Consider the following 26232-nt stretch of genomic DNA (forward strand, 5'->3'; position numbering starts at 1 on the left):
GTTCTGTCAGAAACAAAAAAAAAAATGCTTTATCGAAACTCCGAATCATGAGCGCCTGTTTAGACAAGAGTCGCCTGCGCGAAATTCCTTGCGTTCAACGGGGAAACTGGTCGAGCGCGATGTTGTGAAATCCGGTTTCTCCCTGCATATTTTTAAAGAACGGAACTGGAGAGGAAATGCTTACTTTCTAAAAACCCAAAATCTGTTTTTTTTTTTTTTAAAAAAATAAAAATAAAAGGAGGTCCAGTCCGAAAAAAAATCCAACTTCTTTGGTCTTGGTAAGAAAATGTGAGAAATAAAAAAAAAAAAAAGGCTGAGATATAAAACGCTGACGTATAAAAAGCAAAGGTTTGCTGAAAATAAGGGGAAGGAAAGCCAATCCGCAAGTTAAATGTGGTCTGAGCAGAACAGCGATTCAGCCAACACACACACACACACACACACACACACACACACCGCCTGTTTACGACGAAACAGCGAGTCGAAATCAGCATTTGTGGGAAATACAGTATGAAATAACCTTCTGACTCGGATCCACTGGGTTGTTTATTTTTTTTAAACCCAGACGTAAGAAAGTGCTTCTGAATCAAATGTTTAACGTAATTTCCGGACGAAAAGCCGCTACTTTAAAAACACTTTTTTTGGGCTAACAAGTATTTACCCATCAGGGTGATGAAATTAGCGTGAAATTCTGAAGCCGTTCGAATTGCGACGCCGAAAAAGACGACTTTACCTTTTTTTTTTTAGCGAAAATGGATGGACTTTTCCTTGTGTTATTTATTTTTCATCATTTTCATCAACCGTGTTGCAGGCACTGTTCGGAAAAACCCATTTCCAGTATGTATTTAATTTAACCCTTGTGTTGTCTTGCGGGTCAAAAGTGACCCACTACCATGTTTAACTGTAGAAAAAACACCTTAACCTATTTTTTTCCAACTTGAAATTTTATGACTTTTCCTGAAGAGACCCCATAATTAGAAAAAGTGATACTTCTTTTTTTGTTTATGTTTCCATGTGGGCTGAACACCACTAGGGTACAAAGATTTGTCTTATGGGTCATTTTTGACCCATAAGACAAGGCGAGTAAACATAATGTTAAGATCGCACAAGGGTTAAAAAGTTTGAAAAAAATTGTTTGCGTGAATATCTCATGTTATGTATGTACACATATATTTATTCAGCTATTTTGATTTTATTTATTTTTATTTATTTATAGACAAGTGTGATATGTACCGTATTTTCACGACCGTAAGGCGCACGTACTAAAAAAGGCGCAGTCTCAGTTATGTGTGCCATTACTGTATTTAACTCACATATAAGGCGCGCCTGATTATAAGGCGCGGGTTTTAAATACAATCCACGCCCACACGTCCCCCTTTAACGTTCTCATGGCGTCCTCTACTACAGCTTTTCATTATAATCCGCTGGAAGTTGCCGCGCCACCGTTGTCCTGGTCCGGAAAAATGGCACCAAGACGGACCTCCTTGGAAATGTTCGATTTTCATTTCTTCTTCTAGCGTTTCCGCTTTTAGTCGAACTGTGACCGTCAAAACGCTCCTCCCGCTCGTTCTTTGCTCGATGATCCGCTGCTCGAGTCTTTCCTCCAACTCGGGCCACCTCGGCTTACGTCTGCGGAAACTCATCTGCGTCTTCTTCGCCTGTCGGAGCTCGTTGTCCGGCTTCTTCCACTTGGGAGAATTTAATCTTAAATTCTCTCGCGGCTGCTCGATTTCCATGTTCCTCCGCATAGCTGATGGCCTTCAGTTTAAAACTGTGCTTCATAAGCGTGTCTCTTTGCCATTTTCAGGGCGCACTGCACTATAAGGCGCACTGCACTATAAGGCGCACTGCACTATAAGGCGCACTGCACTATAGGTTGCACTGCACTATAGGGTGCACTGCACTATAAGGCGCACTGCACTATAAGGCGCACTGCACTATAGGGTGCACTGCACTATAGGGTGCACTGCACTATAAGGCGCACTGCACTATAAGGCGCACCGCACATTTTGAAGGAAATCTAAGACTTTTATGTGCGCCTTAAAGTTGTGAAAATACGGTACACATACATTCATTTATTCTTTTTTTTAGCAAGCGCAGCTTATTTCAGGTGTGCTCACTAGTCAAAAACTAAAAATGAATGTGCAAACTTTTGGAGACCAACATAAGTTGGCCATGCGTTTGAATGAGAGGGCGAATAGTTGTATGTTTCTTGAAGCGATCGCCTCCAGCAGGATAAGCGGCGCAGATAATGAACCAACGCGTCCGAACCTGCCCTGAAACGCATCGCCGCGGCGATAAAGAAACACCGGCTCGGCCGCCAGAAGCCTCCTCTAAGGCACTTACCGACGAGGCGAAAAAATAAAAATTGGGATGCCGTTTATTTTACGGAGATGCGATGATCTACCTGCTCTGTAGGCGAGGAACCCGAAGGGAGTTCCAGGGCGTCTTGACATTACCTTCATTTTAGAATAATTGGAAACAGTCATTTGGATTAATCGGTTGGTCGATTAATCAGATTAATCGATTAATCGAAGCACGCAGTGGAGACTCGATATTGACCAAACATGGGAATAAGAGGGTGAATGTTTAATTTCTAGAGAATCCCTTGCGTGGAATTGAGAGGATGAATGAATGAATGAGTGCTGATGAATGGGTGATGCAACGTCAACAAAAAGCAACGACGGCATGAAACCAGAGTTATAATTGATTAGCGTTTCTGAATTTAATTCCCACTTATTTTATACGTTTCTTTTTATTTTGAATGTAACTGGAATAAGTTGCCAAAGTGCATGATGTCGAAGAGAAGGGGACAAAACCCGTTTCGCGGATTCCACGCGCTACACCGAACAGACTACTGACGAAAAACTGCCAAGGATTTCAAACCTACGCTCGCGTTTTAATATCACAAGCGCCTTAAATTAGGTAAAAACAACCGGCGCGTTGAGACGCTGCCCGTTCGCGTGACGCGTATTTTTCCAAATAAAAAGGTACAGTAGGTCATTAAAACAACGAGGAATGTGACTTTGAATCCATCAAAGTGAGAAAAAAAAAAAAAGACTGGCTTTGCACGTCTTTCCAACTGGTCTTTAACTGGATCGATACAAAAAGACGCCACCGATTCGTGTCTTTTTTTTTGGGGGGGGGGGGGGGGGGGGGCTTCTCGCACCAGGAGGCCCGACGTCTCTACAGGCATTCGTACATGCGCAGGGTGCGTTCCAGTTGCTGGACGACGCGTTGGTAAAAGGCTATCTGCTCCCTGAGGTATGCCTGCATCATGTCCTTGAAGTCCACCTCGCGCCGCTGATGGAAGTGGCTCATCTCGGCCTGGAGGGCGAACCCGACCGTCCGGCAGCGCTTCCTGATGCCGTCCGCCTCGTCCTGGTCCATCTTTCCTTCGTCGGTCATCCGCTGGCTCTCCTTCACCTTGGCGAAGGCACCTGGAAAGGCAAAAGGGACCTTCAACATCCATGTTGTCCTGCATCTCAGGTGGGTTTCACTGAATTCCGATGGAGGTGTTTGTCACCAAAATACGTGTGAAACGGCGAATGAAGACGAGTTCCTTAAAATATGAGTCAAATGAATTGCGATTAATTTGCGATTAATTAATCGTATTTTAATCGCGCTTCCAATACCTTCATTTTCGAGTCGACCTACGACACAAACTTAGAAATAAGCGCAGAGTATCATCTGCTTTACTTCCCCCCTCCGTCCTCGTCCAGATGCCGGATTTGGATTCTGGATGGCGGTTCGTGATTCTCATCTTCTAAATCGATCTTCTACCGCAGAGAAGATCAATACCGATGGGAGTGTTTGTTGCCAAAATACCCGTGAGACGGCGAACGAAGCAGTCGTGATTCGTCCCCAGATGGACGTTAAGAAGAGTTCGTTAAAATATGTTAAAATATGAGTCAAATGAATTGCGATTAATTAATCGCATTTTAATCGCGCTTCCAATACCTTCATTTTCGAGTCCACCTACGACACAGACTTAGAAATAAACGCAGAGTATCATCTGCTTTACTTCCCCCCTCCGTCCTCGTCCAGATGCCGGATTTGTTTTGACACCGTCTTTCTGGACGGCGGTTCGTGATTCCGTGACTCCGTTAAAATATGAATCAAGTGAATGACGATTAATTTTCGATTAATTAATCACATTTTAACGAGAGAGGGTAGCGGCCTCCAGTCCGGCTCCCCTGTGGCCTCGTACTTTTCGTTTCTGAATTTAACGAGGCTCTGCTAGCATTGCATTAGCAATTATGTTATCTTCTGCGGCGAAGTTAGCATTGCCAATCTGCGTGCTAACTCCCACTTTTAGCATTAAGATGCTAACTGAGGGTAGAGCTGTTCCTGCGACATGCAATCGCGCTAAGAACGCCATGTTTGTCTGCACTTCCATCCGGAGATCGCTGAAAGACGTTCAGAAATCAAAGAGCGATTAAAATGTTAATTTTTCATGAATAACTCGTTAATATCAAGGCATTAAAAAATCCACATCCAACGCATCAAAACAATCATATCGGCGTGAATCTGTTTTTCTGAGAGGATTATTAACATATAAATCACCCTGAAGGGCACTGATAGTAATGTCAATACATTTTTAAAAATAAACGTTTTCAAAGGGTAACATTATATATCTGCGGCTTTAAGATGATTTTCCGCAACATGGTCAGAATGACCCTCTGCTAAAATGACTCCGTGATAACCAGCTGACGTAAAGAGCAGTGGAAAGTAGTGGATCTGCATTTTTGGATGTTTGTTCTGATAGAGTTAAGACTCATAACAAAAATGTAGAAAAAGGAGGAGCGGCGGCTAATAATACATGGCGGCTTGTGAATGGAGAATTATTCTATACGGACGCCATTATGCCTTTTTCTTCCACGAGAGTACACAAACAAAAAAAGCACAAATGAAAAGGAAAATCTAACCAGGGAATGTAAAATGACCACGTATTCACCGGCTCTGCTTGCCAAGTAGCTCCCCTGCTAATTTTCTTTTAACGTCTCGAATGGCGTACATAAGGATGGAACAAGGTTTTCTCCATAGGAGTCATGAAATGTGATACCGAAACGCCGCCGATGGAGGAGTTGCCCTTTCCGACTTCCGCTACCTTTGTTTACTGGGTTCGGCTAGCTTCCCAAAAACCTACAACATGCTACTTTTTTTTCCCGGCATACCGTAGGTCTAACGCCGAGTTCACAGCTCACGATTTAACAGCCGCAGACCTAAAACTGAAAATCGGAAGGACATCTTCGGAGCAGCTCCCCTCGTCTAGGTTGCTGAGTGCAAGGTGGTAATCTTAAGTCTTCGCGCAGTCGTAGCTCTGCCTTTTCCGAATGGGCTTACCGCAATTTCAGATGGTTTGATGCTATCGTGAGTCTTTCTGTCTTTACGATGACGTAACACAATCGACAACCGACAGATGAGCTCTAAAAGCAGAACCCGGCGGACAAACGGTCACCAGAGCGGTATTGGCGGCAGCGCAGATACTCATCCAGGCTCTTGTCATCTCTGATTTGGACTACTGGAACTCCCTGCCGGTACCCCAGTGGTGACCATCAGGCCTCTGGAGCTTATTCAGAAAGCAGCAGCCCGCCTGGTGTTCAACCGTCCCAAATTCTCCCACACAACTCCCCTTCTTATGTCCCTTAACTGGCTCCCGGTAGCCGCCCCCATCATGTTCAAGTCCCTTGTGGTTGCCTAGAGCTAAGCTACATGTCCCTACCCGTCCCCTCCGATCTGCCGCCTCCGGGCGACCGTCCACCCCGTCACTCAGAGCCCCCGGCTGCCGATCGAACCGGCCTCGGCTCTTCAGTGGTGGAACAAACTCCCGAAAAAGGTCAGAACGGCGTTGGGTCGCTGCCCATCTTTCGCCATGAGCTGTAAACATACCTCTTCACCAAGCACTACCCTACTAATCGCGATTACCCCCCAACCCCCCACCCAAAAAAAAAAAAAAGGATGAAATTAATGCACGTATGTATATGGTTCTGAGATGGCTATCTGGTTGAGTGGTCACTTCCGACATCAGACTACTGCTACTTCGGGTCTCCGGTGACTGACTTGCACTTCTTGTTAGTCGCTTTGGATAAAAGCGTCTCCCGAATGACTGCAATGTAATGGCGGCAGAGACGGGATTTGTATGGATGAACGGGAACGGTGAAGGACGTTCAGAACACCGGCGGAGCTGATGACGGAGTTGTGGGCAGAACGGTCCGGCATGGACCATATCAGGTGTAGCCTTATCATTAGCGACCCTGTAAGAGCCACAGTCTTTGAAAAAAACTAAGCCGAAACTCTAAAAACTGCTGTGAGATGACACTTTTACGCAAGTCTTTTCAAAAGCCTTTACATGCCGACGGCCAAGTGGGCGAGTTGTAACCGCAGGTCACCCGGTCTACCATGAAGTGACTTTCTAAGAGGCCGAACAACCCCTTGCAGGGGTCGCCAATTCGGGCACAACCTGAACCCTCTGCGACCGGAGGAGGCGTTTTCATTTGAACCGGACGAGCTCGGACAAGTTGTTGTTCCGACGCATCGGCCGCGACGAACGGGCCCGGGCCTCAACCCCTCCAACCCCCTTCGCTGTATCTGCGAGTTCCTCCTGCCCTGGATTTTGTGAGGAATTTCTGGCAGGAGTCTGGGAAAGCATGAACAGCACTTCCCCGCCTGTTCCAGCGCAGAGGCGTGTGGACGGCAGTCTGTGGCACTGACCTACATTCATGTGTTCTGTTTTCCACATGAGAGGAGAATGTGCATCGCCAGATAGCACGTCTGTGGGACATAAAGGAAAAAGGCCTGTGTGTGAAATAATAAGGGTTGAGTTGACATTTTTGGGGCGGGCAATGTAAGATCTCATCAAGAAGAAAACTTAATGGGGTTGTTTAAACCGCAAATGTACCGATGAAAAACCCCCAAACTAGCCAAGATTGCGTTTAACATGTTGGCAATAATCACCTCTGATGATATAAGTTCTCACGTCACAATCCAGCGAATGGACGAGTGTCTTTACATGACTTGAAGGAATGAATGTTGACCGTTAAGTCTTCTTAAAAAAAAGTAGGAAAAGTATTGGGAGTGCAAGCGTTCCACACAGGCAGGGATTTGTTCATCTGGCCGCGGCGTACGGCGGCAGACGCAGGGAGAATTTATCCGCCTGTGCCTTGGCAGATACGAGACCTCGGTGGAAGACGGACAGACCGCGGCATCTCCGGGCAGTGCAGTATGTGGGTACGAGCGAGAGAAGGACCAAAAAAATGAAGACGCTCGGATGAACTATGACCACAAACCTCTGGGCGACTGAAAAAAATCTGTTCCCACAGCCGGCCCGGTGTCACCGCAGCAGAAAATCAGCACGTTGCAAGACGTCCTCCCTCCCCCTTCCTTCGAGAAGCCCACTGAGGAACAGCGATGTTCACAGCGTGGCTGAATGCTAAGATAAAACGCGGTAATCTGCTACTTCCTGTTCCACACTATGGTCGCGGAGTTGAGTTGGGAGGATTCAGCGAGCAGGTTACCGCTAATTCGCGCAAACATGAAGTACGTCAATAGGTACATCAGTTCCAAACAGGCATACATGTCATGCGCCCTTTACATTGCCGTGGCTCTCAGGCGGTAGGTACATCCACAAGAGGGCAAGGGCAGGTTCCAAGTCCCGTATTCTGTTTCAGATGATAGCAAGTGTGCCGACAGCGCGGTGTTTGCGGCCGTTAGCTACATGGCTACGACGATGCCTTCTTCTCTGCCTTCTCCTTTCGCTTGTCACACTCGAGCATACCGCGCAACACTGCCCCCACGACTGCCAATGGTACTGCTCTGTTTGGCCACGACCAGGTGGCTCCTCGTAAAACATAAAGAGTTACGCATGAAATGATGACAGAGGGTTCCGTCCATCTGCGTATTTAATGTTTAGCAACTTTAATGGTGCCAGATGATTGGCTGCGGTGGCTCACTGAGGAGAGCAGTCAAAAGGGAAAGGAGAAAGCGGAGTGGGTGACGACGTCACGTTCTCCAGGTAAACTCACGGTTCATGGATACCGTAAGCCCTTTTCAGATCGACCAAACGCGTCGCACCTTTTTGGGGACTCGTATGTCCGATATTTATATCATTTTTTGTTTCCGTGCTGAGAGTACCCGTACCTTTCTCCAAAATGTATCGCTTTCTTCTTCAGCCCAGACATCCCCCCTCCCGCTCCCACCCCTCCGAGAGCGCGATGAATGCCGGCCAGGTGGTTTCTGAACGATCCTTTCAACAGGGGGGCCAATCAGACCAGAGATTATGGGCCAGCGATATAAAATTCTATTTTCCACTATGCTAAACAGACCTGGGCTGCCATTTAATGAGTTCTCTTTCCTTGGCTCTCAATACAGCCTGTCTAATTACTTCTTGAGAAACGCCCCAGTAGTTTGAAAACTGAAAAAAAGGAAAGCTTAATGACCGACAAAGACAAAGCAAACAACCAACAGATGTGTGAAGAACCTCTGAAACCTCTTGACGGAGGTAAGAAAGATATTAGGAAACTGTTATAATGCAATGAAGTGACATCATCAGTCGTACAAATGGAGAAATCATCCACATAAAGTGCTACTTTGCCTTTTAAAGGAGAGCTGGATGCAATAAAAACAAGGTATAACGCCGCATTGTTGGAGAGCAGAGTCACGAGTGTATAATGATTTCAGTGTTTCTTTAATAGGGCAAAGGAAAAAGCAACACAAGCTTGGTTAGTGCGCTCTTCTTCTGCCGAACCATCGTCCCATCTCCATCCACGGAAGGACACCTTGTCCTTGTTCAAGAACAGGTTTGAAACCTTTTTCGGGAGAGCATACAGCTCTTCCCCTTCTCTGCCCCTCATAGGGGAATGTTGGGTTTCTAGGAATCGTTCCAAAGAGTGTCCAGACCTGCTCTTTCTGGAAAGTCTCAGGAGACAACCCTGCTGCTGATTTGATGAGTCAAAACTGACTTGACCTTGAAGAGATACTCTGGTCAGCTGATCTACTTCGATGTCGAAGTAAGGTTTCATTTCGCCGGTCGCCCCGCGCCGAAAATCGAGGTATTTCGTAAGTCTGCTTGAAGGCCTTGAACCCGCTGGGGACGGAGCAGAAAAACCTTAATGGCTTCTATTTATATCGCAGACAAAAACATTTGTCAGCCGAGGACAAATGGCGCTTGTCACCGCGAAACAGTGGGCATCAGAGGACGGCCCGAGGGTGTGTTGGGACGGGGAGGTCGGGGTGGGGAGGCTGTATCAAGCACCACAGTGATCTGATGACATGTATGCTTTCCGTTGTTCCTCGACTAAAAGCATACCGAGAGAACTCTCAGAATAGGTAATTGTCCGGCCGTCGTTTCCTGCCTCCGTCTCACCCGGCGCTAACTTCAACTCCTCTTTCCCGAAGTCCATAAACCATCTTCTCTGGCAGCTCCACCCTCAGCGTCCTTCACCATCCCTCCTCTGCACATGTCTCCATCTAACTTTTATCTCCAAAACATCTAACACGTGCCGTCCCTCTGTCAGGCTAACGGGTAGCTTGCGTAAAACAAAAGAAGTCCATTGGTTGATTTGTGGGGCCTGTTTTTTGTCGTTAACAACAGTTGCTGCAAAACAACCTACTCATTAACACAACAAACCCTCTTGATTTGGACCAACGCCCAACCGCAGCAGCTTTTACCGGAAACTCCCCACGGGAGTGCTGAAGTAGCTTCTTAGACGAGTAGAGGAACATCTTCAAGACTCCGTTGCGGAGATTAAAACAACGATTCACCGCGAACTAGATGACGGAGAACCTTCACGGATACGCCGCGGGTATGACTTCCCAAATTCCGCATGAAAAACAAACATCATCCCTTTGACCACTTCTTCTCAGGACAGCGCCACGATCTCTTTGCGACCCCCCCCCCATCCAAAACAAACGCCGTAATGACTTTAAATCTCTCTCTCTGGGGATTAGCAGAAGAGCTACAGGAAGAGGAAAGAGGGGGGGCGGGGATTTTGAAGAGATGTTGATGACAGTGTTTAAAAATGAGTTTTAAAAGCCTGGAGGGTAAACAAACAAGGGAGGTTGCTGAGTAAGACGACCGTCATACTGTTTACAGAATCAAATCCCTTAAAAACAGAAGGGCCGGAGTGGCCTCTTGAGCCCTTCACAACATCTAACAAATCCCTTGTCCATTCGTCTCCACGGGACACTTGTTCTAAAAACGACGTTAGCATACCGAAACAAATATTTCCAATTCTTTGTGCCGTTTTGTTTTTCCTCGCCGCTTCAGAGATGCCGAGAACCGGGATTTGTTTTCGCGCCGATCGAAGTCGTCCTTGAAAGCGCAGCCTTGACTGTTACCTCGACGGAGCTGCGTGGAGATACTCAACAGACGCTCCTTAATTTTGGCGTGAAGCGAGAACGCGATCTAAAACCGCCACGCCTGTCATGATTCGCACGCGCCGCCGTGAACCCAAACTCAGATGTTGCTATCGATGTATAACATGTGTTCGGCATGGGAATTATAAATCACGGAGCACAGCCGGGGACTATTAGCACCGGGTTTATCTTTATCCAATTTCATGTTGGGGTTCCCAGAACTGTATGGAGAAAAACTTTGAAATGCAGTTATTATAGTCATATAAATATATCAAAAAAATGTTCAACGGCTGTTTCTTTTCAAGCCGAAGGATTCTTGCCGTGCGCAGAAAACGCCACTATTCCCAAACGCATACCGATCTGCTCACCGCTGTGCTGATAGCGTGAAATAACTCGAAACACATTAGCATAATGCTAGCCAAATGGAACGGTATCGGTGGAACCAAAATGTAATTTTAAATTTACTTGGATCCAATTGTAATGTAAAATTGCATTTATTACGTGATGATCCGTTCCGATAACCACGTCGTTCAGGGGAGGATTTCCTTTTTCAACTGAAATCGTCATGTGTTAGTACTATACCGTGTCGCCTTACGGTAGGCTAGCCTAACGTAGCCTAAACATTAACCTAGTGTATGTGAAAAGTTACAAGTTAGCCTAGCCTAGCCCGTTGACAATAGATTTGGTATTATTCCTATAGAGCTTTTGGCTTTTGGTTCTGCCAAGTACGTCATATGTTTTGTATTTTTCCATACCTTTAACTATATTTTTATTTATTTATTTCAATCTTTACTGCTCTTTTTATTTTAGTTTTCTTATTCGTTAATTTTGTTCTTTATTTTTTATATCGAGTTCTGTTCTGATTCTTCCCCAATTGACTCTGAAGCAGCGAACAGCAATTTAATGAAGTATTCTGATTCTGAAAATACATGTAACTCATTAATGTTAAATAGCTCTAAATTTATTGCTCATTCAAATCCAAAATGTTACATATATATTTGCATAGAATTAGAATATTTGCAAATGTATATGTAAAATTTTGGCTTTTAATTTGTGGACAATTTGTTGATTTTCTGAAAAGCTAACTTTAGCAATCTTAGCTCCGTGTTTTGGTGTCAAAATGCCGATGTAGATTGTAGACTGTCACTTTTTTTTCTTGCAACTGCACCTTTTTACAACTGTCGTTTTAAAAACAGATCAAAAGAATATTGAACTTTAACCATAACTACCTTGGCATAACTCATCATTGTTTTTTGTGACAAATTAGTTCAAATTTTTTTGCACCTCGGGTCTTAGAATACCGTATTTTAAGGCGCACTTAAAATTCTTAACTTCTCTCAAAAATATATGAATTCTTGTTGTGCTTACTGACCTCCAACCAGTTTTATGTGGTACACTGAGCTCAAATAGCTATCAAAATGTTTTAGTGTTACTTTGGTAAGCGACCTTATCACGCGCCTTATAATGCAGTGCGCCTTATAATGCAGCGCGCCTTCTGGTCTGCAAAATAGGGTACTCCATCTTTTGGATGTTCAGAAGTCTTGATCTTGAAGACTCTGGCGGACTTGTTTGGCCAAGAGGGCGTCGTCAGCATAGAGCATTGTCCTTGGATGTTGTATACCCGCTCAAATAGAGAAGGCAGGCGAGATTCCATCACAACGGTAGTGGCGAGGTAAGCTACATCCATAAGACAGTGCTACTTTGGTAAGCGACCTTATCATGCGCCTTATAATCCAGTGCGCCTTATAATGCAGTGCGCCTTATAATGGAGCGCGCCTTATGTATGAAAATAGGCCCGTTCATTGATATTGCGCCTTATAATGCGGTGCGCCTTCTGGTCCGCAAAATAGGGTACTCCATCTTTTGGATGTTCAGAAGTCTTGATCTTAAAGACTCTGGCGGACTTGTTTGGCCAAGAGGGCGTCTTCCATCACAACGCTAGTGGCAAAGTAAGCTACATCCATGAGACTTAGCTTCCAGGGAATGGACCACTGCAAGAAACAAAGGCGTCACTATACGTCCATCCCACCATCTGTCCATTATGGTCCGCAAAATATGCTAACACTATTACAATGCTAACGTATGGCAGTATTGACGATAAAGTTGACGTTGACTTTCAAATTTTTTGGGGTACTGTAGGTGGAAGGAAAGCTATGGAGGGGAAATGGAAGGGCCTCCTGTCGGAGCGGCTAACCATCACCCGCGTCTGATGGTATTCACGTGGACGGTTAAAGGTTCAAAAAAAAAAAAAAAAAACAACCAACTGTGAAAGTATCGGTCGATTAAAACCGGATAGACTTCCGTTCAAATGACGGATTCTACCACGTTACATTTTCTCCGGCCTCTCCATCAAACATCACGATGCAGTCCTTGATCGCCACTGCCGGGCCTCCACTTTCAAAAGTGGGTGACGACACCAAACCGGAGAATACAAAGCTTTCCTCTGAGGGATGATAGCTCCCTTTTAAATGCAAGCACCAGATTCGCGTTACCATGACTGCAAGGCTACAGTTGGCAGGCTCCCAGAGACGTTCTCGTGATTAGGGGCTTGTTTCTCATCGTGGGAGTAAAAAGATTAAGAAGCGGAGTAGGAAGAAAGAAGAGCTGAGCTGGCTTTGCTAGTTCTATCTAATCTGCGCTGGAGGTCCAAACTGTATCTTCTGCCAGAGCTGAGCCAAAATATTATCTGTTTTGACTGAAAGGATGCCGGAGAACAAAGTGATCCAGAGGATAAACAATTACAGATGTTCCTGATGTACAATTTTCCAGTTTTTCATGATGAAGCATTAATAAGCTAGGAAGGCAGCGATGTTTTTTCTGCAAGAATTTGATTAGGTGAGGGCCTTGGGAGAGGGTGAGCACGACTCGACTGTGGCGAGCTCAGAACAACAATGGCCGACTCCAAAGTATTTCCAGTCTACATGGGAGTTGGGAGTTTACAATCATTCCACCCTGTCATCGGTTCTTACAAATTCTGACATCTCGGTATCGTTCGCGCCCGCTGACTTTTAACTGCTCCCAAACAAGAAGTGTTTCACTTCATCACAAAATCAAACCGCCAACTGCTGGGCAAACATGTACACTGCGCCGTTTCTGGTGTTCCCAAAGTTCTCGCGAGCACTGAGATAGATTTGAGAACGTCCCGGTTGACCTCTTGAGATCTAATTCCCTACAAGCGCAGATTCAGTGATATCGCGGAACTCAAATAGTTGCATAAGTGGAAGCGGGAGCCATACTGAAGGGCAAGATGTTGTGGCGCAGTCCAATATGGCCTACAGTGTTGTCTAAGTACTCTTACTCGTATGCCTGCAGGGGACGATGTATCCATCCCCTCCACATCGCTCGGCAACGAAATATACTTTAACATCATGAACGCCGTACATCGGGACGACCGAACAAGACTTTCTTGATAAATATCTGAGTGACGGCGACGTAAACAAGAAACGGCGCAGGTCAAGGACGTGGTAAACTAAGGAGGTCTCGTGTTTATACAGATAGCTACACAAGCGTTCACCTAAATTAACAGTGGACACCAAGTTTTTTGGAGGGCAGGAGAATGAGCGAAGCTTTAACTAACGCAAAGGGCGTCGCTGACGTCGAGTCCAAGAAACAGATGTGTTGTTGCACTATCGGGACTCCTGATGGGCAACCGTACGACGATTGTTTACATTTTCTGACGCTTTATCCAGGTTTGAGAGACGGACCTGGACCCTCCCTGGTCACTTGGTGCAGCTCATCGGGGGGGATCTCCAAGAGACATAGTTCGTCCTGCATGTCCTGGGTCTTCCCCGGAGCCTCCTTCAAGTGGGACGTACCCTGAAAACCGCACCAAGGAGGCGTCCAGGAGGCATCTAGACCAGGTGACAGCGGAGCGAGAAGCCCCTCGCGGATGGCCAAGTCCCTGCCTCTATCCCTGATTTTGGTTCTACCAGTCACGATCCGGCAACCTTAACCCTTCTTTACCAGGACAGGTGGTAGCAGAGTCCGTATGAGTGGCCTGTCGACCTCCTGCTCAAGGCCCTGAGATGCTTGAACACCTCCAATTGGGGCAGGAACTTCATCCCCGACCAGCTGACGACCACGGAGGTACCGATTCTAATCCCAACCCCCTTCTCAATCGCAACAGTTACATTTAAATCAAGCTTACATCAAGTCAATCATTGGTCTATTGGTGTTGAAATTCCATACCGGCAATTTCTGAGCAAGTATCCAACATTGACACCGTGGTGTACTTGTTAGCGTAGCTTTGATTTAGCATCTAGGAGTCTGACACGTACTTAAAACACAATAATATCCATCATCATCATCAGGTAAATTCTGGTAGTGCACAGATGCTGATGGGAGTTTCTGTGCTTTCAGTAAGTTGCACAAATTGGACAGAGTTGAAAACTCTGTCGATGCTCCTTGGGGCTTTCTGATGTTAGCTTCCTCCTCTATTACCTCATGACTATTTCAGTCAGATGACAGAATCTGAGGTTCTTGGAGGGGGAAGCGGTGGCAAAGTCAGTCCTCAGACACATCTGTAATTTCCTTCAGAGCAGAGAATATGGGCCAGCGCAGACAGGAATGCAGGGGCATGCGGACAGACGGCGTGAAGACGGCGGCCCGGCCTTCTAGATTTATGAGTGGGCAAACAGTAGAAAGAAAACATTTACTCTCTGCAGACGTGATTTAAGAAGGACAAGGCAACGTTACATGTGATAAATAAAAGTTGCCATGACGCCGCGCTGCGCCCCGACCAAAGCTTTTGTGTACTTGTTGACAAGGAAGTACGTTCTTGGTAGACTGTTAATCTGTAACGTGTTAGTCAGGCCATATGTTTCTGCTCTTTACGTAAGAGCCGGCGGCGCAGCAACGTTTTTAGACAGCTGCAAAAATGAAGCCGTACTACGATGCTTTTTTTTTTTTTTTTTTTTTTTGTATTGCGCGACAGCAGTTACAGGACTTCAATCTCTGCTACGTATCTACGCTACTTGTATTTCAAAGTAAATATACACATTACAGCGTTCGCTCACATTTCCTTCTGATTTAATTTGGCTTCAGAAAGTCTGGGCTGGATGACAAACATCTGGGAGTGAAAAGGCAGCTTCTTAAAGGAGAGATTTCCTGAGCATACAAGTCTGCTCTTATTAGCCATACTCTCTTGGAAATAAGGCACTCTGTTGTCGTGACATGTATCACCTGAAACGAGCACCGGCGGGAAGTTGATCTGACTCGCACGCGAGCTTGTTTCTCAAATTTGGCTTTCGGAGCTGTTGTCCGAGTGTGTCACAGGGGCGGGGCGGTAAGGGGTTTACGCCATGCAGCTGAACTCCGGCTACAGTCTCCAACGGGGTTCGAGTTTCAGCCAGAAAACAAAAGTGTGTGTGCTGGCAAAATCTTCAAAAAAAAAAAAAAAAAAGCAAAACTGCAGTGATGGATCAGGGAATGGGATGGGGATCGGAGGGGGGGGGCTTTGCCTTGTACGTTCCCTCAGCAGTTGCAACAAAGAACAAAGTATCTTTTTCCTTTAAACTAATACAGTCAGCATGTGGTTTAGTAATGTGCTGCCATATGGAGGACAATTAACCTCTTGTCCAGATTAAAAAGTCTGGCATGGCCAGCGGGGAACCTCCCGGGGGGGGGCGCAACCTCATATTGACAGTGAATCATACCTTATCTTAGCTGTTGTTTGGCACTTCTGTAGGCAACAAGCCAGGGGAGGAGCTACTCTTTTGTTTTTCAGGCGTGCAACCGCGAATGAGATATGACGAAAAGCAAACGGCGTAGATTCTGGTATTATTTGCATTTCAATATGCAGGATATGGGTTTTGAATTTCTTTTTTAATCACTCAAGCGAGGCCTTGTTTGGCCCCCCCCAAAAAAAGAGCTCCAAACTCCACCGAAAGCTGAACGGTCGATAGCCGTGTTTGCGTCAAGGTAATTTTGAAGTACGGAAAGTTTGACAAAAGCCCGAGCTTCCTCGAACGTACAAAGGTCGTTCAGGCTGTTTGAAGGGCGTTTCTCCGGACGCCAAAAAGGGGCGATCAAATTCTCTTGCCATGTAAGCATACAAGTCACAAAATCGCCCCTCTGAGATTTTAAGGGTTGAAATGTCTCGGGCAGTACATAAATGGGCCGGGGGGGCGACGGGGGAAAATAAAATTGGATTTCAGATGATTCTCAGGCTGGAGTCGAACCTCTCTTCTCTGGGCAATGCTGAAAATAAGAAGTGCTGTAAGTTATATAATGTCCGAGGCTTAGAATAGGATGTACAGGATACATTTGAGGCGGTGAAGAAGGTACTCAGCCACATAGCAAGAAGGTCCCTGGTTCAAACCTGTGAACGTCCATAGGATAGCGCATGTGCTTCACATCAACTTTGTATTTGTTTTGCTTTTTTTTTTTTTTTTTTTGCCCCCGGGGCTATATAAAAGCCGGCTTCAAATCCCTTTTGATTGGGATGGAATCCCAGCTACCGTTGTTTCGCTTTCACGAACGTGTCGGTCTGAGGACACGGTTCAAGCGGAGGCCAGACCTCAGACATCTCAGATATCAGCTCGCGCAACATTCGATCGGGTCCGACGGGAGTGATACCTTCCGGCGCGATCGGGTTCTTCTCGCCCTTTCGTGTTCTCTATTGTCTTGAATCAGAGTTTCTTAAAGGTGGTTTGTCTCCGATTAGCGGCGCTAGCGGTGCCAATAAGCGCGTCCGCCTTTCCGTCCAACGACGGACATCACGGTGAATTTCAAAGATCAGAATCTCCGACAAAGGGGCCGATTGTCGCCGTTGCCAGCGGTGTGCACATCTGCACTCGCGCATGAGCCTGAGAGGTCCTTTCTTCTCCAACAATGTGATGTCACTAACCCTTCAAATCAGAATTTCCAGTTACATTCAAGAGCATCAAGGTCCTATTGTTGTATCAGAAGTGCAAAGAAGAGCGGGGGCGGTAAAGACCATCCGGTCATACATGGACGCCTTTATGAGGAAACAGCAGGAGAGAAGATGAAAAGAAGCAGACGGACGTAGGATGATGATGGAGAAGCGGAGCGACGGCGAGTCTCGCTAGCGGATTCGTCAACAGGGGGGCGGCGGGGAAGCATACGAGTCCAGTTCAAGTCGAAACTACAAGAGAGGATCGGTGGAAGGTCGGCACCTCCTTCCCCACGGACGCCCCCGCGCAGGAATTCGTTTTATCCGGGCCGCATGCTGTCATCGCCTAGCAACGAGTTTAACATTCTTGTTCGCGGGTTGCGGTTTGATCGGTCGAAAACACCGGCTCCTATAGAACCGCCCGGGAGAAAATGTGAGCGGTAATACGGCGGCGAGTCGGGGGGAAGAGGAGGAGGAGGATGCTGACCTCAGCGGCGTGCGTTCCAGTGTTGCCACAGCTGTATTTGGTTCAGCAGAGCTCAAGTCGCATCAAGCCGACTTGGCTGGACTACAAGGAAGACTCAGCGGAAGGAAAAGATCCCTTCGAAAAAAAAATTTTTTCCTCAAACCGTCTACATCAGGGGTGCCCAATACGTGGATCGCAAAGGTACTGCGCTACGGCGCTACTGCGCTACGGCGCTAAGTGCTGCAAAACTCTAGCAAGCTACCGAGTTATCCACCAGTTTACAGTGATCCCTCGCTATAACGCTGTTTACTTTTCACGGTTTCGCTACTTCGCGGATTTGCATGGTGCATCGTGTTCTGCATTCTGATTGGCTGAAAAGTCACTCCGCTTCTTCTCTACCTGTGCGTCAATAACGTCGCAGTTTAATATGTACACGTACGTAAAACAGCTTGCCGAATTCACATGACGTACGTGCAAATTCTCTTGCAATTTCGAGTTTCTCTAAAACCCATAATGTTGACAAAACGCTCTGGAGTGACAAAAGCGCCCAAAAGGCAGCGGAAGATGCTATCTATCGCAGATAAAGCTAAACTTCTGGACATGCTAAGGGAAGCTAACAGCTATGCGGCTGTAGGTCGGCATTACGGAATTAAAGAATCTTCCGTTCGTTCCATAAAGAAGGAAGAAAAAAACATAAGGACGACAGCAGCGATGTATAATAGAGTATTGAATTGTATGATAATTGTAAAAAAAAAAATAAAGGTTTCTACTTCACGGATTTTGCCTATCACGGGTTCTTTTTGGAACGTAACCCCCGCGAAAAACAAGGGTATACTGTAGTTCTTTTTAACTTATCATTAAAATAAAGGGGAGCTGGAGCAAGTAAGAAGCCAAAAACATACCAAAGGGAGCTGGAGGACGACTTTTTTGGGGCATTTTCGAAGTATGTCGCTATTGTCGCTATACCCAAGAAGGGAAAGGTGGAGCAACTCAGTGCAGGTCATCAGAGTGAGATCATGACAACAAATGCACAGTTGAATTTTGCAGTTATGCAAGTTTTTTTTTTTCTTTTTGAGAAATAAAAATCAATATTATATTCGGAAACTCCCCATAGGTCTTTCGAACTAAAGAAGCCTCTCGGGTGAAACGCCTTCAAGCGAAGAAACGCGAGTCCGGTCGCCGAGACGAGAAGATTTCGACAAGAATTCACCGTGACGACTGAGAACCTCCACAGACACAAAATAAAAAAAGAAGTTTTGCATTTTTATAGTAGGTAGATCATTTTGACGTGGACATTTGATAAGTAGCTAGCATGCTAAAAAAGTGTGTGCACCCCTGGTCTACATCTTCTCCGCTTTTGCAAAAGCTTCCATAGATACCATTTCACAAAAGGTACAATCTAATCATTCAGAATTGAGAATTTATACGATTGCTAGATCCTTGGAAATCAGTATCAATAAAAAAAAAAAAAAACATTGCGAGCTTTGTCGTCCAATCAAAACCCTCCAAAGTGGGATAGTTACTTTTCAGCGCATGACGTTAGCCAAACATCACGTCACCTGATCCTCGTCCGTCACGCTGCGTTAAAAAAAACAATTCTGTCGTGATGAATCGTCCACAATTTCACCATCCGGGTTTGAAGTGTCCAAGTTTTGCAACCGGGAGTTAATCCATTATCAAAATATCTGTGTAAAATCTATACATTTGTCCATCTTGTCTTTCGAGGTAAACACATGATCCTCGACACATGAAGTCCAAACAGAACTGTTCGGGGTCTGAATGTCGGGAACGTTGTTACGAGGGACGTCCAGAAAGGCACTTGCCAACAAACTGCCTGAGAAGGATCCGTCAGATCCTCCGGCCAAACAAGATCGCAAATGAGGCTCGAGCCAAGGACTCCGAATGAACCGTGATCGCATCCCGCGAGTAGCTTTCGATGGGAAACCGCAAGGAAAGAGCGGACGTAGAAGCCAAAGAGCGACATGACGTAGCGCTGTTCCTGACCCAGAGAGGTGGAGGAGCGCCTTTTTTTTTTTTTAAATTGCAATTTGCTTTGAGGCGGCAGCCAAAAAAGCTAGGATTGAGTAACACGTTGTTTTATTGCGGTGGTCCGGCCGCTTTCGTGTCGCTAGGACGTGCCTGGATTAGCCGTTCTCGTTCATTCCTTGGGTGGAGCGGCTAAATGTTAGCGAACGGCGTGACAAATGACCTCTGATAGAATGAGCGCCAGGTGTTTGAAAAAGATAATGAGCCATTCCCCGACAACCGGCAGCCCCTTCCTTCCTCGCCGATAGGGTTTGTTTGTCCGAGTCCATCTGATACTGAATCTCGAGCCGCCGCCGCCGCTCTGACCGCCCTGGTTTAGCGGATGATGACCGTGGACCGACTTGCTAATCTTATCTTGTGTGTTTTCATGTTCTGGTGTATTTGCGTCATTAGCAGAAGGGAACGGCGATCGTCGCTACGTGCCAAGCTATTTAGCTATGTAGCTATGTGCCCTGGGTTTAGCGGGAGATGACCCGACATGCTAATATTAATCTCGGCTAATATTCAAAGACAGGGATTATAAAAATTGTTGAGCACCACAGAGGCTATGTGGCTACATGTGTTAGCGTGTGACTGCACGACTACGATATTGATGTTTTCATATCATCTATCGTGAAACCTCTGACTCGCACTTGTTGCTACGTATTTTCAGGTCCCGGTGTGTTAGCATCATTTGCGGCAGGTTGTGGTGATAATCACTGTGCGTCAAGCTACGTAGCTATATGCCATGGATGTAGCATGCTAATCTTCATCGCAGCTAATGTTTCACGACAGGTATTTTGAAAATGAGAGTGCAATGCCCTGCAGAGGCTCCGTGGCTTCACATGCTAGCGTGCACGCGTGCAACTGCACGACTGCTATATCGATGTTTTCACATAACCTAACGTGATACCTCTGACTCGCACTTGTTGCTATGTAGTTGCTACGTGCAAAGCTATGTAGCTACCTGCCCTGGGTTTAGCAGGAAATGACCTGGACTGACTTGCTAATCTTGATCGCGGCTAATGTTCCACAACAGGCTAATGAAAATCGATGAGCACTGCGGAGGCTAATCGTGGCTAAAGTTTCACGATGAGCGTTATGAAAATGAATGAGCAACGCGGAGGCTTTGTGGCTTCACGTGTTAGCACATGCGACTGCGCGACTGCGATATCGATGCGTTCCCATCATCTATCGTGAAACATTTGACTCACACTTGTTGCTAAGTGGCTATGTAGATATGTGCCCTGGGTTTAGCAGGGGACAACCCGGCCCAACTTGCTAATCTTAATCGCGGCTCATGTTTCATGACGGGTATTATGAAAATCAATGAACACTACAGAGACCCGGTAGCTTCACGTGTTAGCATGTGCGCGTGTGGTTGCACAACTGTGATACTGTTGTTTTCACATCATCCATCATGAAACCTCTGACTCTCACTTGTCGCTACGCATTTCTGGGTTCCAGTGTATTTGCATCATTTGCAGCAGGGAGCGGCAACCATCGCTACGTGCCAAGCTATGTAGCTACGTAGCTATTCACACCCTAGGTTTGACATGCTAATATTAATCGCAGCTAATGTTTCATGACGGTTATAATAAAAAACAATGAGTGCAATGCTCTGCAGAGGCACTGGGACTTCACATGCTAGCATGCACGTGTGCAACTGCACGACTGCGATATTGTTGTTTTCACATCATCTATCGTGAAACCTCTGACTCGCACTTGTTGCTGCGTATTTCTGGGTTCCAGTGTATTTGCATCATTCGCACTAGGGAGCGGTGACCACCGCTACGTGCCAAGCTATGTAGCGACGTAGCTATACGCGCTGGGTTTGACATGCTAATCTTCATTGCAGCTAGTACTTCATGGCGGTTATAATAAAAAACAATGAGTGCAATATTCTATAGAGGCTATGTGGCTTCACATGCTAGCGTGCACGTGTGCAACTGCACAACTGCCATATTGTTGTTTTCGCATCATCTATCGTGAAACCTCTGACTCGCACTTGTTGCTACGTATTTCTGGGTTCCAGTGTATTTGCATCATTCGCACTAGGGAGCGGCAACCATCGCTACGTGCCAACTTATGTAGCTACATAGCTATACGCCCTGGGTTTGACATGCTAATCTTCATTGCAGCTAATGTTTCATGACGGTTATAATAAAAATCAATGAGTACAGAGGCTCTGTGGTTTCACTACAGATGGAAATTAGCTATGAGCTATAATCTGGTACAAACATCTCTGCCTCTGTGCTTAATGTATTTGTACATTGTCCTAATAAACTTCTAAACAAACAAACAAACGTGCTAGCGTGCACGTGTGCAACTTCACGACTGCGATATTGTTGTTTTCACATCATCTATCGTGAAACCTCTGACTCGCACTTGTTGCTATGTATTTCTGGGTTCCAGTGTATCTGCATCATTCGCAGCAGGGAGTGGTGATCATCGCTACGTGCCAAGCTAACGTGCCAAGCTACATGCCTATGACTCTACGGTGCCTTTCAGGTTGGAAAATAGTACTTTCTTGATGTATTTCTCTAAAATTTGGTGGTGTGATTTGACGTCCACGTCCGATTCTTATAAAATCAGAAATCAATCTCGACTTCCTCTTAGGGATGTTCTTCGACTGTCACATCTGTCCCTCCACGAAGGCGTTACCCTTCGGCGCGCGACGACAGTTGAACCCTGTTTGCGGAAGACCGAGAGGATTTTTTTTTTTTTTTTTTGTACCGATAACGGCGGTCATTGTTCTCTCCGCTTCAAGGCTGGTGGGACTTCCTTACAAATCAAGAGGAAACATCTTATATTTATCTACAAAGCACAAATCGAGGCCTTCCTTGCTGCCTCGCATCTCCTACGTCACTCCAGCCAAGAAACATAAGCGGGTTTCGATCCCCGCCGCCGGTGGTCGGACTGGTTTCCAGCTCTGCGCATCTATTAAAGGGCGTGAACCCGAAACCACTTTAAGGCCCAACGCCTCCCCTTCCCTGGAACTTCCCCGTTGTCAAGGCCTCTTTTGGAATCCAAGGGAAATCAGGAATACAGCTAGCGAGATACATAGCGTTGTTAGCCGTCTCCTACGGTGCGATAGCGCGGTCGCTAAAATCCGATGGATATAAATCGCGGGTTAACGTCGCGGAAACAGCTCCCTCTGACCGATTCCGCTCGGGCGTCCTTGTTACGTCACGGCTGTTTGCGGTGAATCGGCACTGGAACGACGCTCTTATAATTCCGGAGGAATTTTTTTAAGGGTAAACCTCAGTGGAAAACAAAGCAGTAAAATCCAAACAAAAGGAAGCTAAGCGCTAACGAGCTGGACGGAGGGACTCGTCGTCGATGCCTGCATTCGCTGTAAATAAAACGTAAACACACGCTGGAGAGTTTTATCCGTGTCGTCATTTTAGCGAGTCAGCTAAACCGTAAAACCTATGCGAACGTTGTATAAGTGAAGTAGCGCCTCCGCAAAGGTCGGACTGTTAGCGGGATTACGCAACTCCTGGAACGAGTTTAACATTATCTTGTGGAAAAATATGCTGCGGCAAGGACGAGGATTTTTTTTCGTCTTTGGCAAAACAGGAGATGCAACATGTCGAGGGGAAACAGTACAAGGAATGTAGCGCTTCATTTACTGGAGACAAACTGTACTTTCCCCGTTGCTTCTCTTATCGATCGGCGTAACCCGGAAAAACGTGGCCGCCGGAAAAAAACCGCAAGCTTTCGCAACTTAGTCGATGTGAGACGCGACTGATTACCTTTCTGGAGGTGAATAATGTCCGGGAAGTTGGCGAGCAGCCCCTGGTAGAGCGACAGCTTGTCCAGCATGTGAAAGAGGTCGTACTTGGGTTGCTCGGCGAAGAGTTCCCCGATGTTCTCGTAGGTGCGGCCCGTGTGGGAGATGGCGTTGTTGAGGGCCTCCGAGCTGTGCGGGGGGTCCAGCATGAAGGACTGGCTGATGGACTGGAACGCGTTCCCCAACCGCTGGAACTCCTTCCTGAAGCCGCCGAGGTGCTTCCGAACCAGCTCGGAGGCGACGTGGGTGAGCTGCATGACGCTGTCGTCCATTTTCTTGGCGAACGCCTTGAAGGAGTCCACCCGCTCCTCCACGTCCTGGAGGTCCTGGTGCTCGTTGGGTATCTGGAGGGTCAGCATGAAGTGGGCGCCGACCATCTCGTCCTTCTCGGCTCGCCTCTTGCCCAGCTTCCACTGCTTGTCGTCGCCGCACATCAGGAAGTGCTCGAAGCCTTCGTACTGGGACAGGACCGGGTGGCTGGTCATGTGGTTCATCCACAGGATCAGTCGCCGCTTGCGCTTCTCGATGAAGTCCTCCTCGAAGCGCCCCGTGGCCTGCTTCTCGGGCAGGTGAGGCACGGAGATCACAGTGAACTTGTGCAGCAGGCGGTTGTACAGCCAGTCGAAGTGTTTGTAGCGCCTGTAAACCGGGCGACCCGTGTGACTCGGCGTGACCCGGTACGAGATGTACGTCTTGATCCCCTTGAACTTGGTCTGCTTCGTCGGGTCTTCGATGGAACAGGAGAAAGGCTGCGGGCTCTCCTTCCACCGGGGCCCCGGCGGCGCCATCTCGATGGAGTACGCCTCGGCTATTTTCGCCATCATGGGTACGTCGCCGAGCACGAACGCTTCCACGCCGGAGCGCACGAAACTGGAGAAGCGGTTCAAGTTCCTGCCCACCATGCTGCCCTTCCTGGAGCTGGAGATGCTGTCTTGCCGCTCCATGTGCGCTTTCGCGCGGTAGTGGACGTTGGGGTTGTTGGACGACGGGCTCTGGTGAGCGTGACCGTTAGCGCCGGGGCTCCTGCCGTGATCGGCGTCCTCCACCACCGTCGACCTGTCGTCCCAATCGTCCCAATCGTCGTCGTCGTCGTCGTAGAAACCCTGCTGCATGTGCAGCGTGGTGTTCGGGGTCGTCGGGAAGTAGTACGAGTCGTTTCCCAAAGAACCCGCCGGACTTATCGAGCAGTCGGTCACGTTGGAGTTCGAACGCGTGCGGATAATTTCCACGTAGGACGCCGGGAAGAGTCCCCTCTCCCCTCGGCTGTTCTCGCCCTGAAACCAACCGTCCACCGAGTTCTCGTCGAAGATCACCAGTTCCTCGTTTTCCTGGATGCTGATCTCCTCTTTGTTCTCGCTCTGGAACGTATATATGGCTTTGGCTTTCACTGACATCTTGACTCTCCGGCGGGACCTCCAAATAAAAAAAAAAAAAAAAATGAAAATAAATACAAATCTAAACGCGCATAGCGCCTACGCCACACGTCCGTCCTGGTGCATGCTAAGCTGGAAACGTCTAGCTCGCTGTAATATTTAAGATCGTCTTAAATTACATGGCAACGATCGGATCAGGTGTGCGGCGGGCACGAAATGGTCCATTTAAATTTAACGACTCCGAGAGAATAGTTGGACTAACATGCATCTGCTGAGGCTCCTTAGCCCATTGAAACCGGGCTCTATTGTCTAAAAGCTCGATAATTTAAAACACAAATCTATCACACGTGGAAATAAATCGACCTCCTTTTGCATCACCTCAATTCCACAAGCAACGGTTTTTGGAGGCGAAGAGCTCCTCCAAAAAAAAAAGAAAGAAAAAAAAAAAAGAAAAAGCAGCAGCAGCAGCAGCAGCGACGGCGGGTTTAATCCTGAATAAAAGCGGACTTCGAGTCTTCTTCTTTGGACACTTGTTTCAACATCCTAGAAAAGAATCCCGTGTGTGTGTGTGTGTGTGTGTGTGTAGGGAGGTTGTGGTATCTCCAAGAAGACAAAAAAAAAAAAAAAAGAAAAACAGGAAGGAGACAGACGGATAGCGGTGCTCTGGTGGATCCAAATCCACATTCCCTCACACGGAAACTTGCTTCCTTCTCCTTGTAAACAGGTTCTTCCTGCGCATCTCCACCTCCGCTCGGTCCTTACAAAGTAAACAAACGGTGTGCAACCGGCAACCGGAAGGTCTGAGTCAGCTGTGCATCGTCCCGTATTTCGAGCCGGCGTTATTTCTGTGCTGCTTTTGCGCGCTGCTGCACCGAACTAACTCTTTCCGTGACGCCGGGTTTAGACAATCGGAGGGCAAGTTTCGCCCCGCTTTCGTCGGATCCTTTATGGGGCTCCGGGCGGAGAGACTTTCGGCTCAACTGCGACCCCTATCGGTCGGGTTTGTAATTACACCCTACAAACACACACATAAAAATAAAAATAAAATAAAATAAATTTAAAAGAATAAATCGGAGGGTGAAAAACAGAATTATACGCCGATGTGAGATTATTTAAGTGAAAAGTTGAATTTTAAAAAAAAAATGAATAAATCGAATTTCAGACGGGAGGTTATGACGTCAGCAAAAAAATGCCTTCTGCCGTTCTCACACACACACAAGTAAAAAGATTAAAAAAAAAAGTTTAATCTCAATGAGTAACCACGGTGAGAGGTTTATTTCGAGATAATTTCACAAAAGATTTGGTATAATGAAAATATACACCAAAAAAAAAAAAAATCATAAAATAAGCTTCATACTGCTAA

General features: G+C 46.7%; 1 protein-coding gene across 1 annotated transcript; it reads right to left on the bottom strand.

Annotated features, from left to right (window-relative positions):
- Nucleotides 1-2706: 2706 nt before the first annotated feature.
- Nucleotides 2707-25505, bottom strand: snx33 (sorting nexin 33). Its single transcript, XM_086149078.1, has 3 exons — nucleotides 25248-25505; nucleotides 23459-24909; nucleotides 2707-3440 (listed from the first exon to the last, which is right to left on the bottom strand). The coding sequence occupies exons 2-3, from the start codon at nucleotides 24888-24890 to the stop codon at nucleotides 3187-3189; spliced, it is 1686 nt and encodes a 561-aa protein (XP_086005204.1). The 5' UTR covers nucleotides 24891-24909; nucleotides 25248-25505; the 3' UTR covers nucleotides 2707-3186.
- Between the last annotated feature and the right edge of the window lie 727 nt (nucleotides 25506-26232).

The sequence above is a fragment of the Fistularia commersonii genome, chromosome 7 (assembly GCF_037954325.1).
Source record: "Fistularia commersonii isolate RoL2024-O1a breed Wild chromosome 7, RoL_Fcom_v1.0, whole genome shotgun sequence".
In the NCBI taxonomy this organism is placed as follows: domain Eukaryota; kingdom Metazoa; phylum Chordata; class Actinopteri; order Syngnathiformes; family Fistulariidae; genus Fistularia; species Fistularia commersonii.

Bases quoted from the DNA above. Each gene is read 5' to 3' on its own strand.
- snx33 (XM_086149078.1), bottom strand. From the start codon at position 24,890: ATGTCAGTGAAAGCCAAAGCCATATATACGTTCCAGAGCGAGAACAAA. The intron at 3,441-23,458 runs GTAATCAGTCGC...TTGCCTTTCCAG, and splicing joins CATTATTCACCTCCAGAAAG to GTGCCTTCGCCAAGGTGAAG.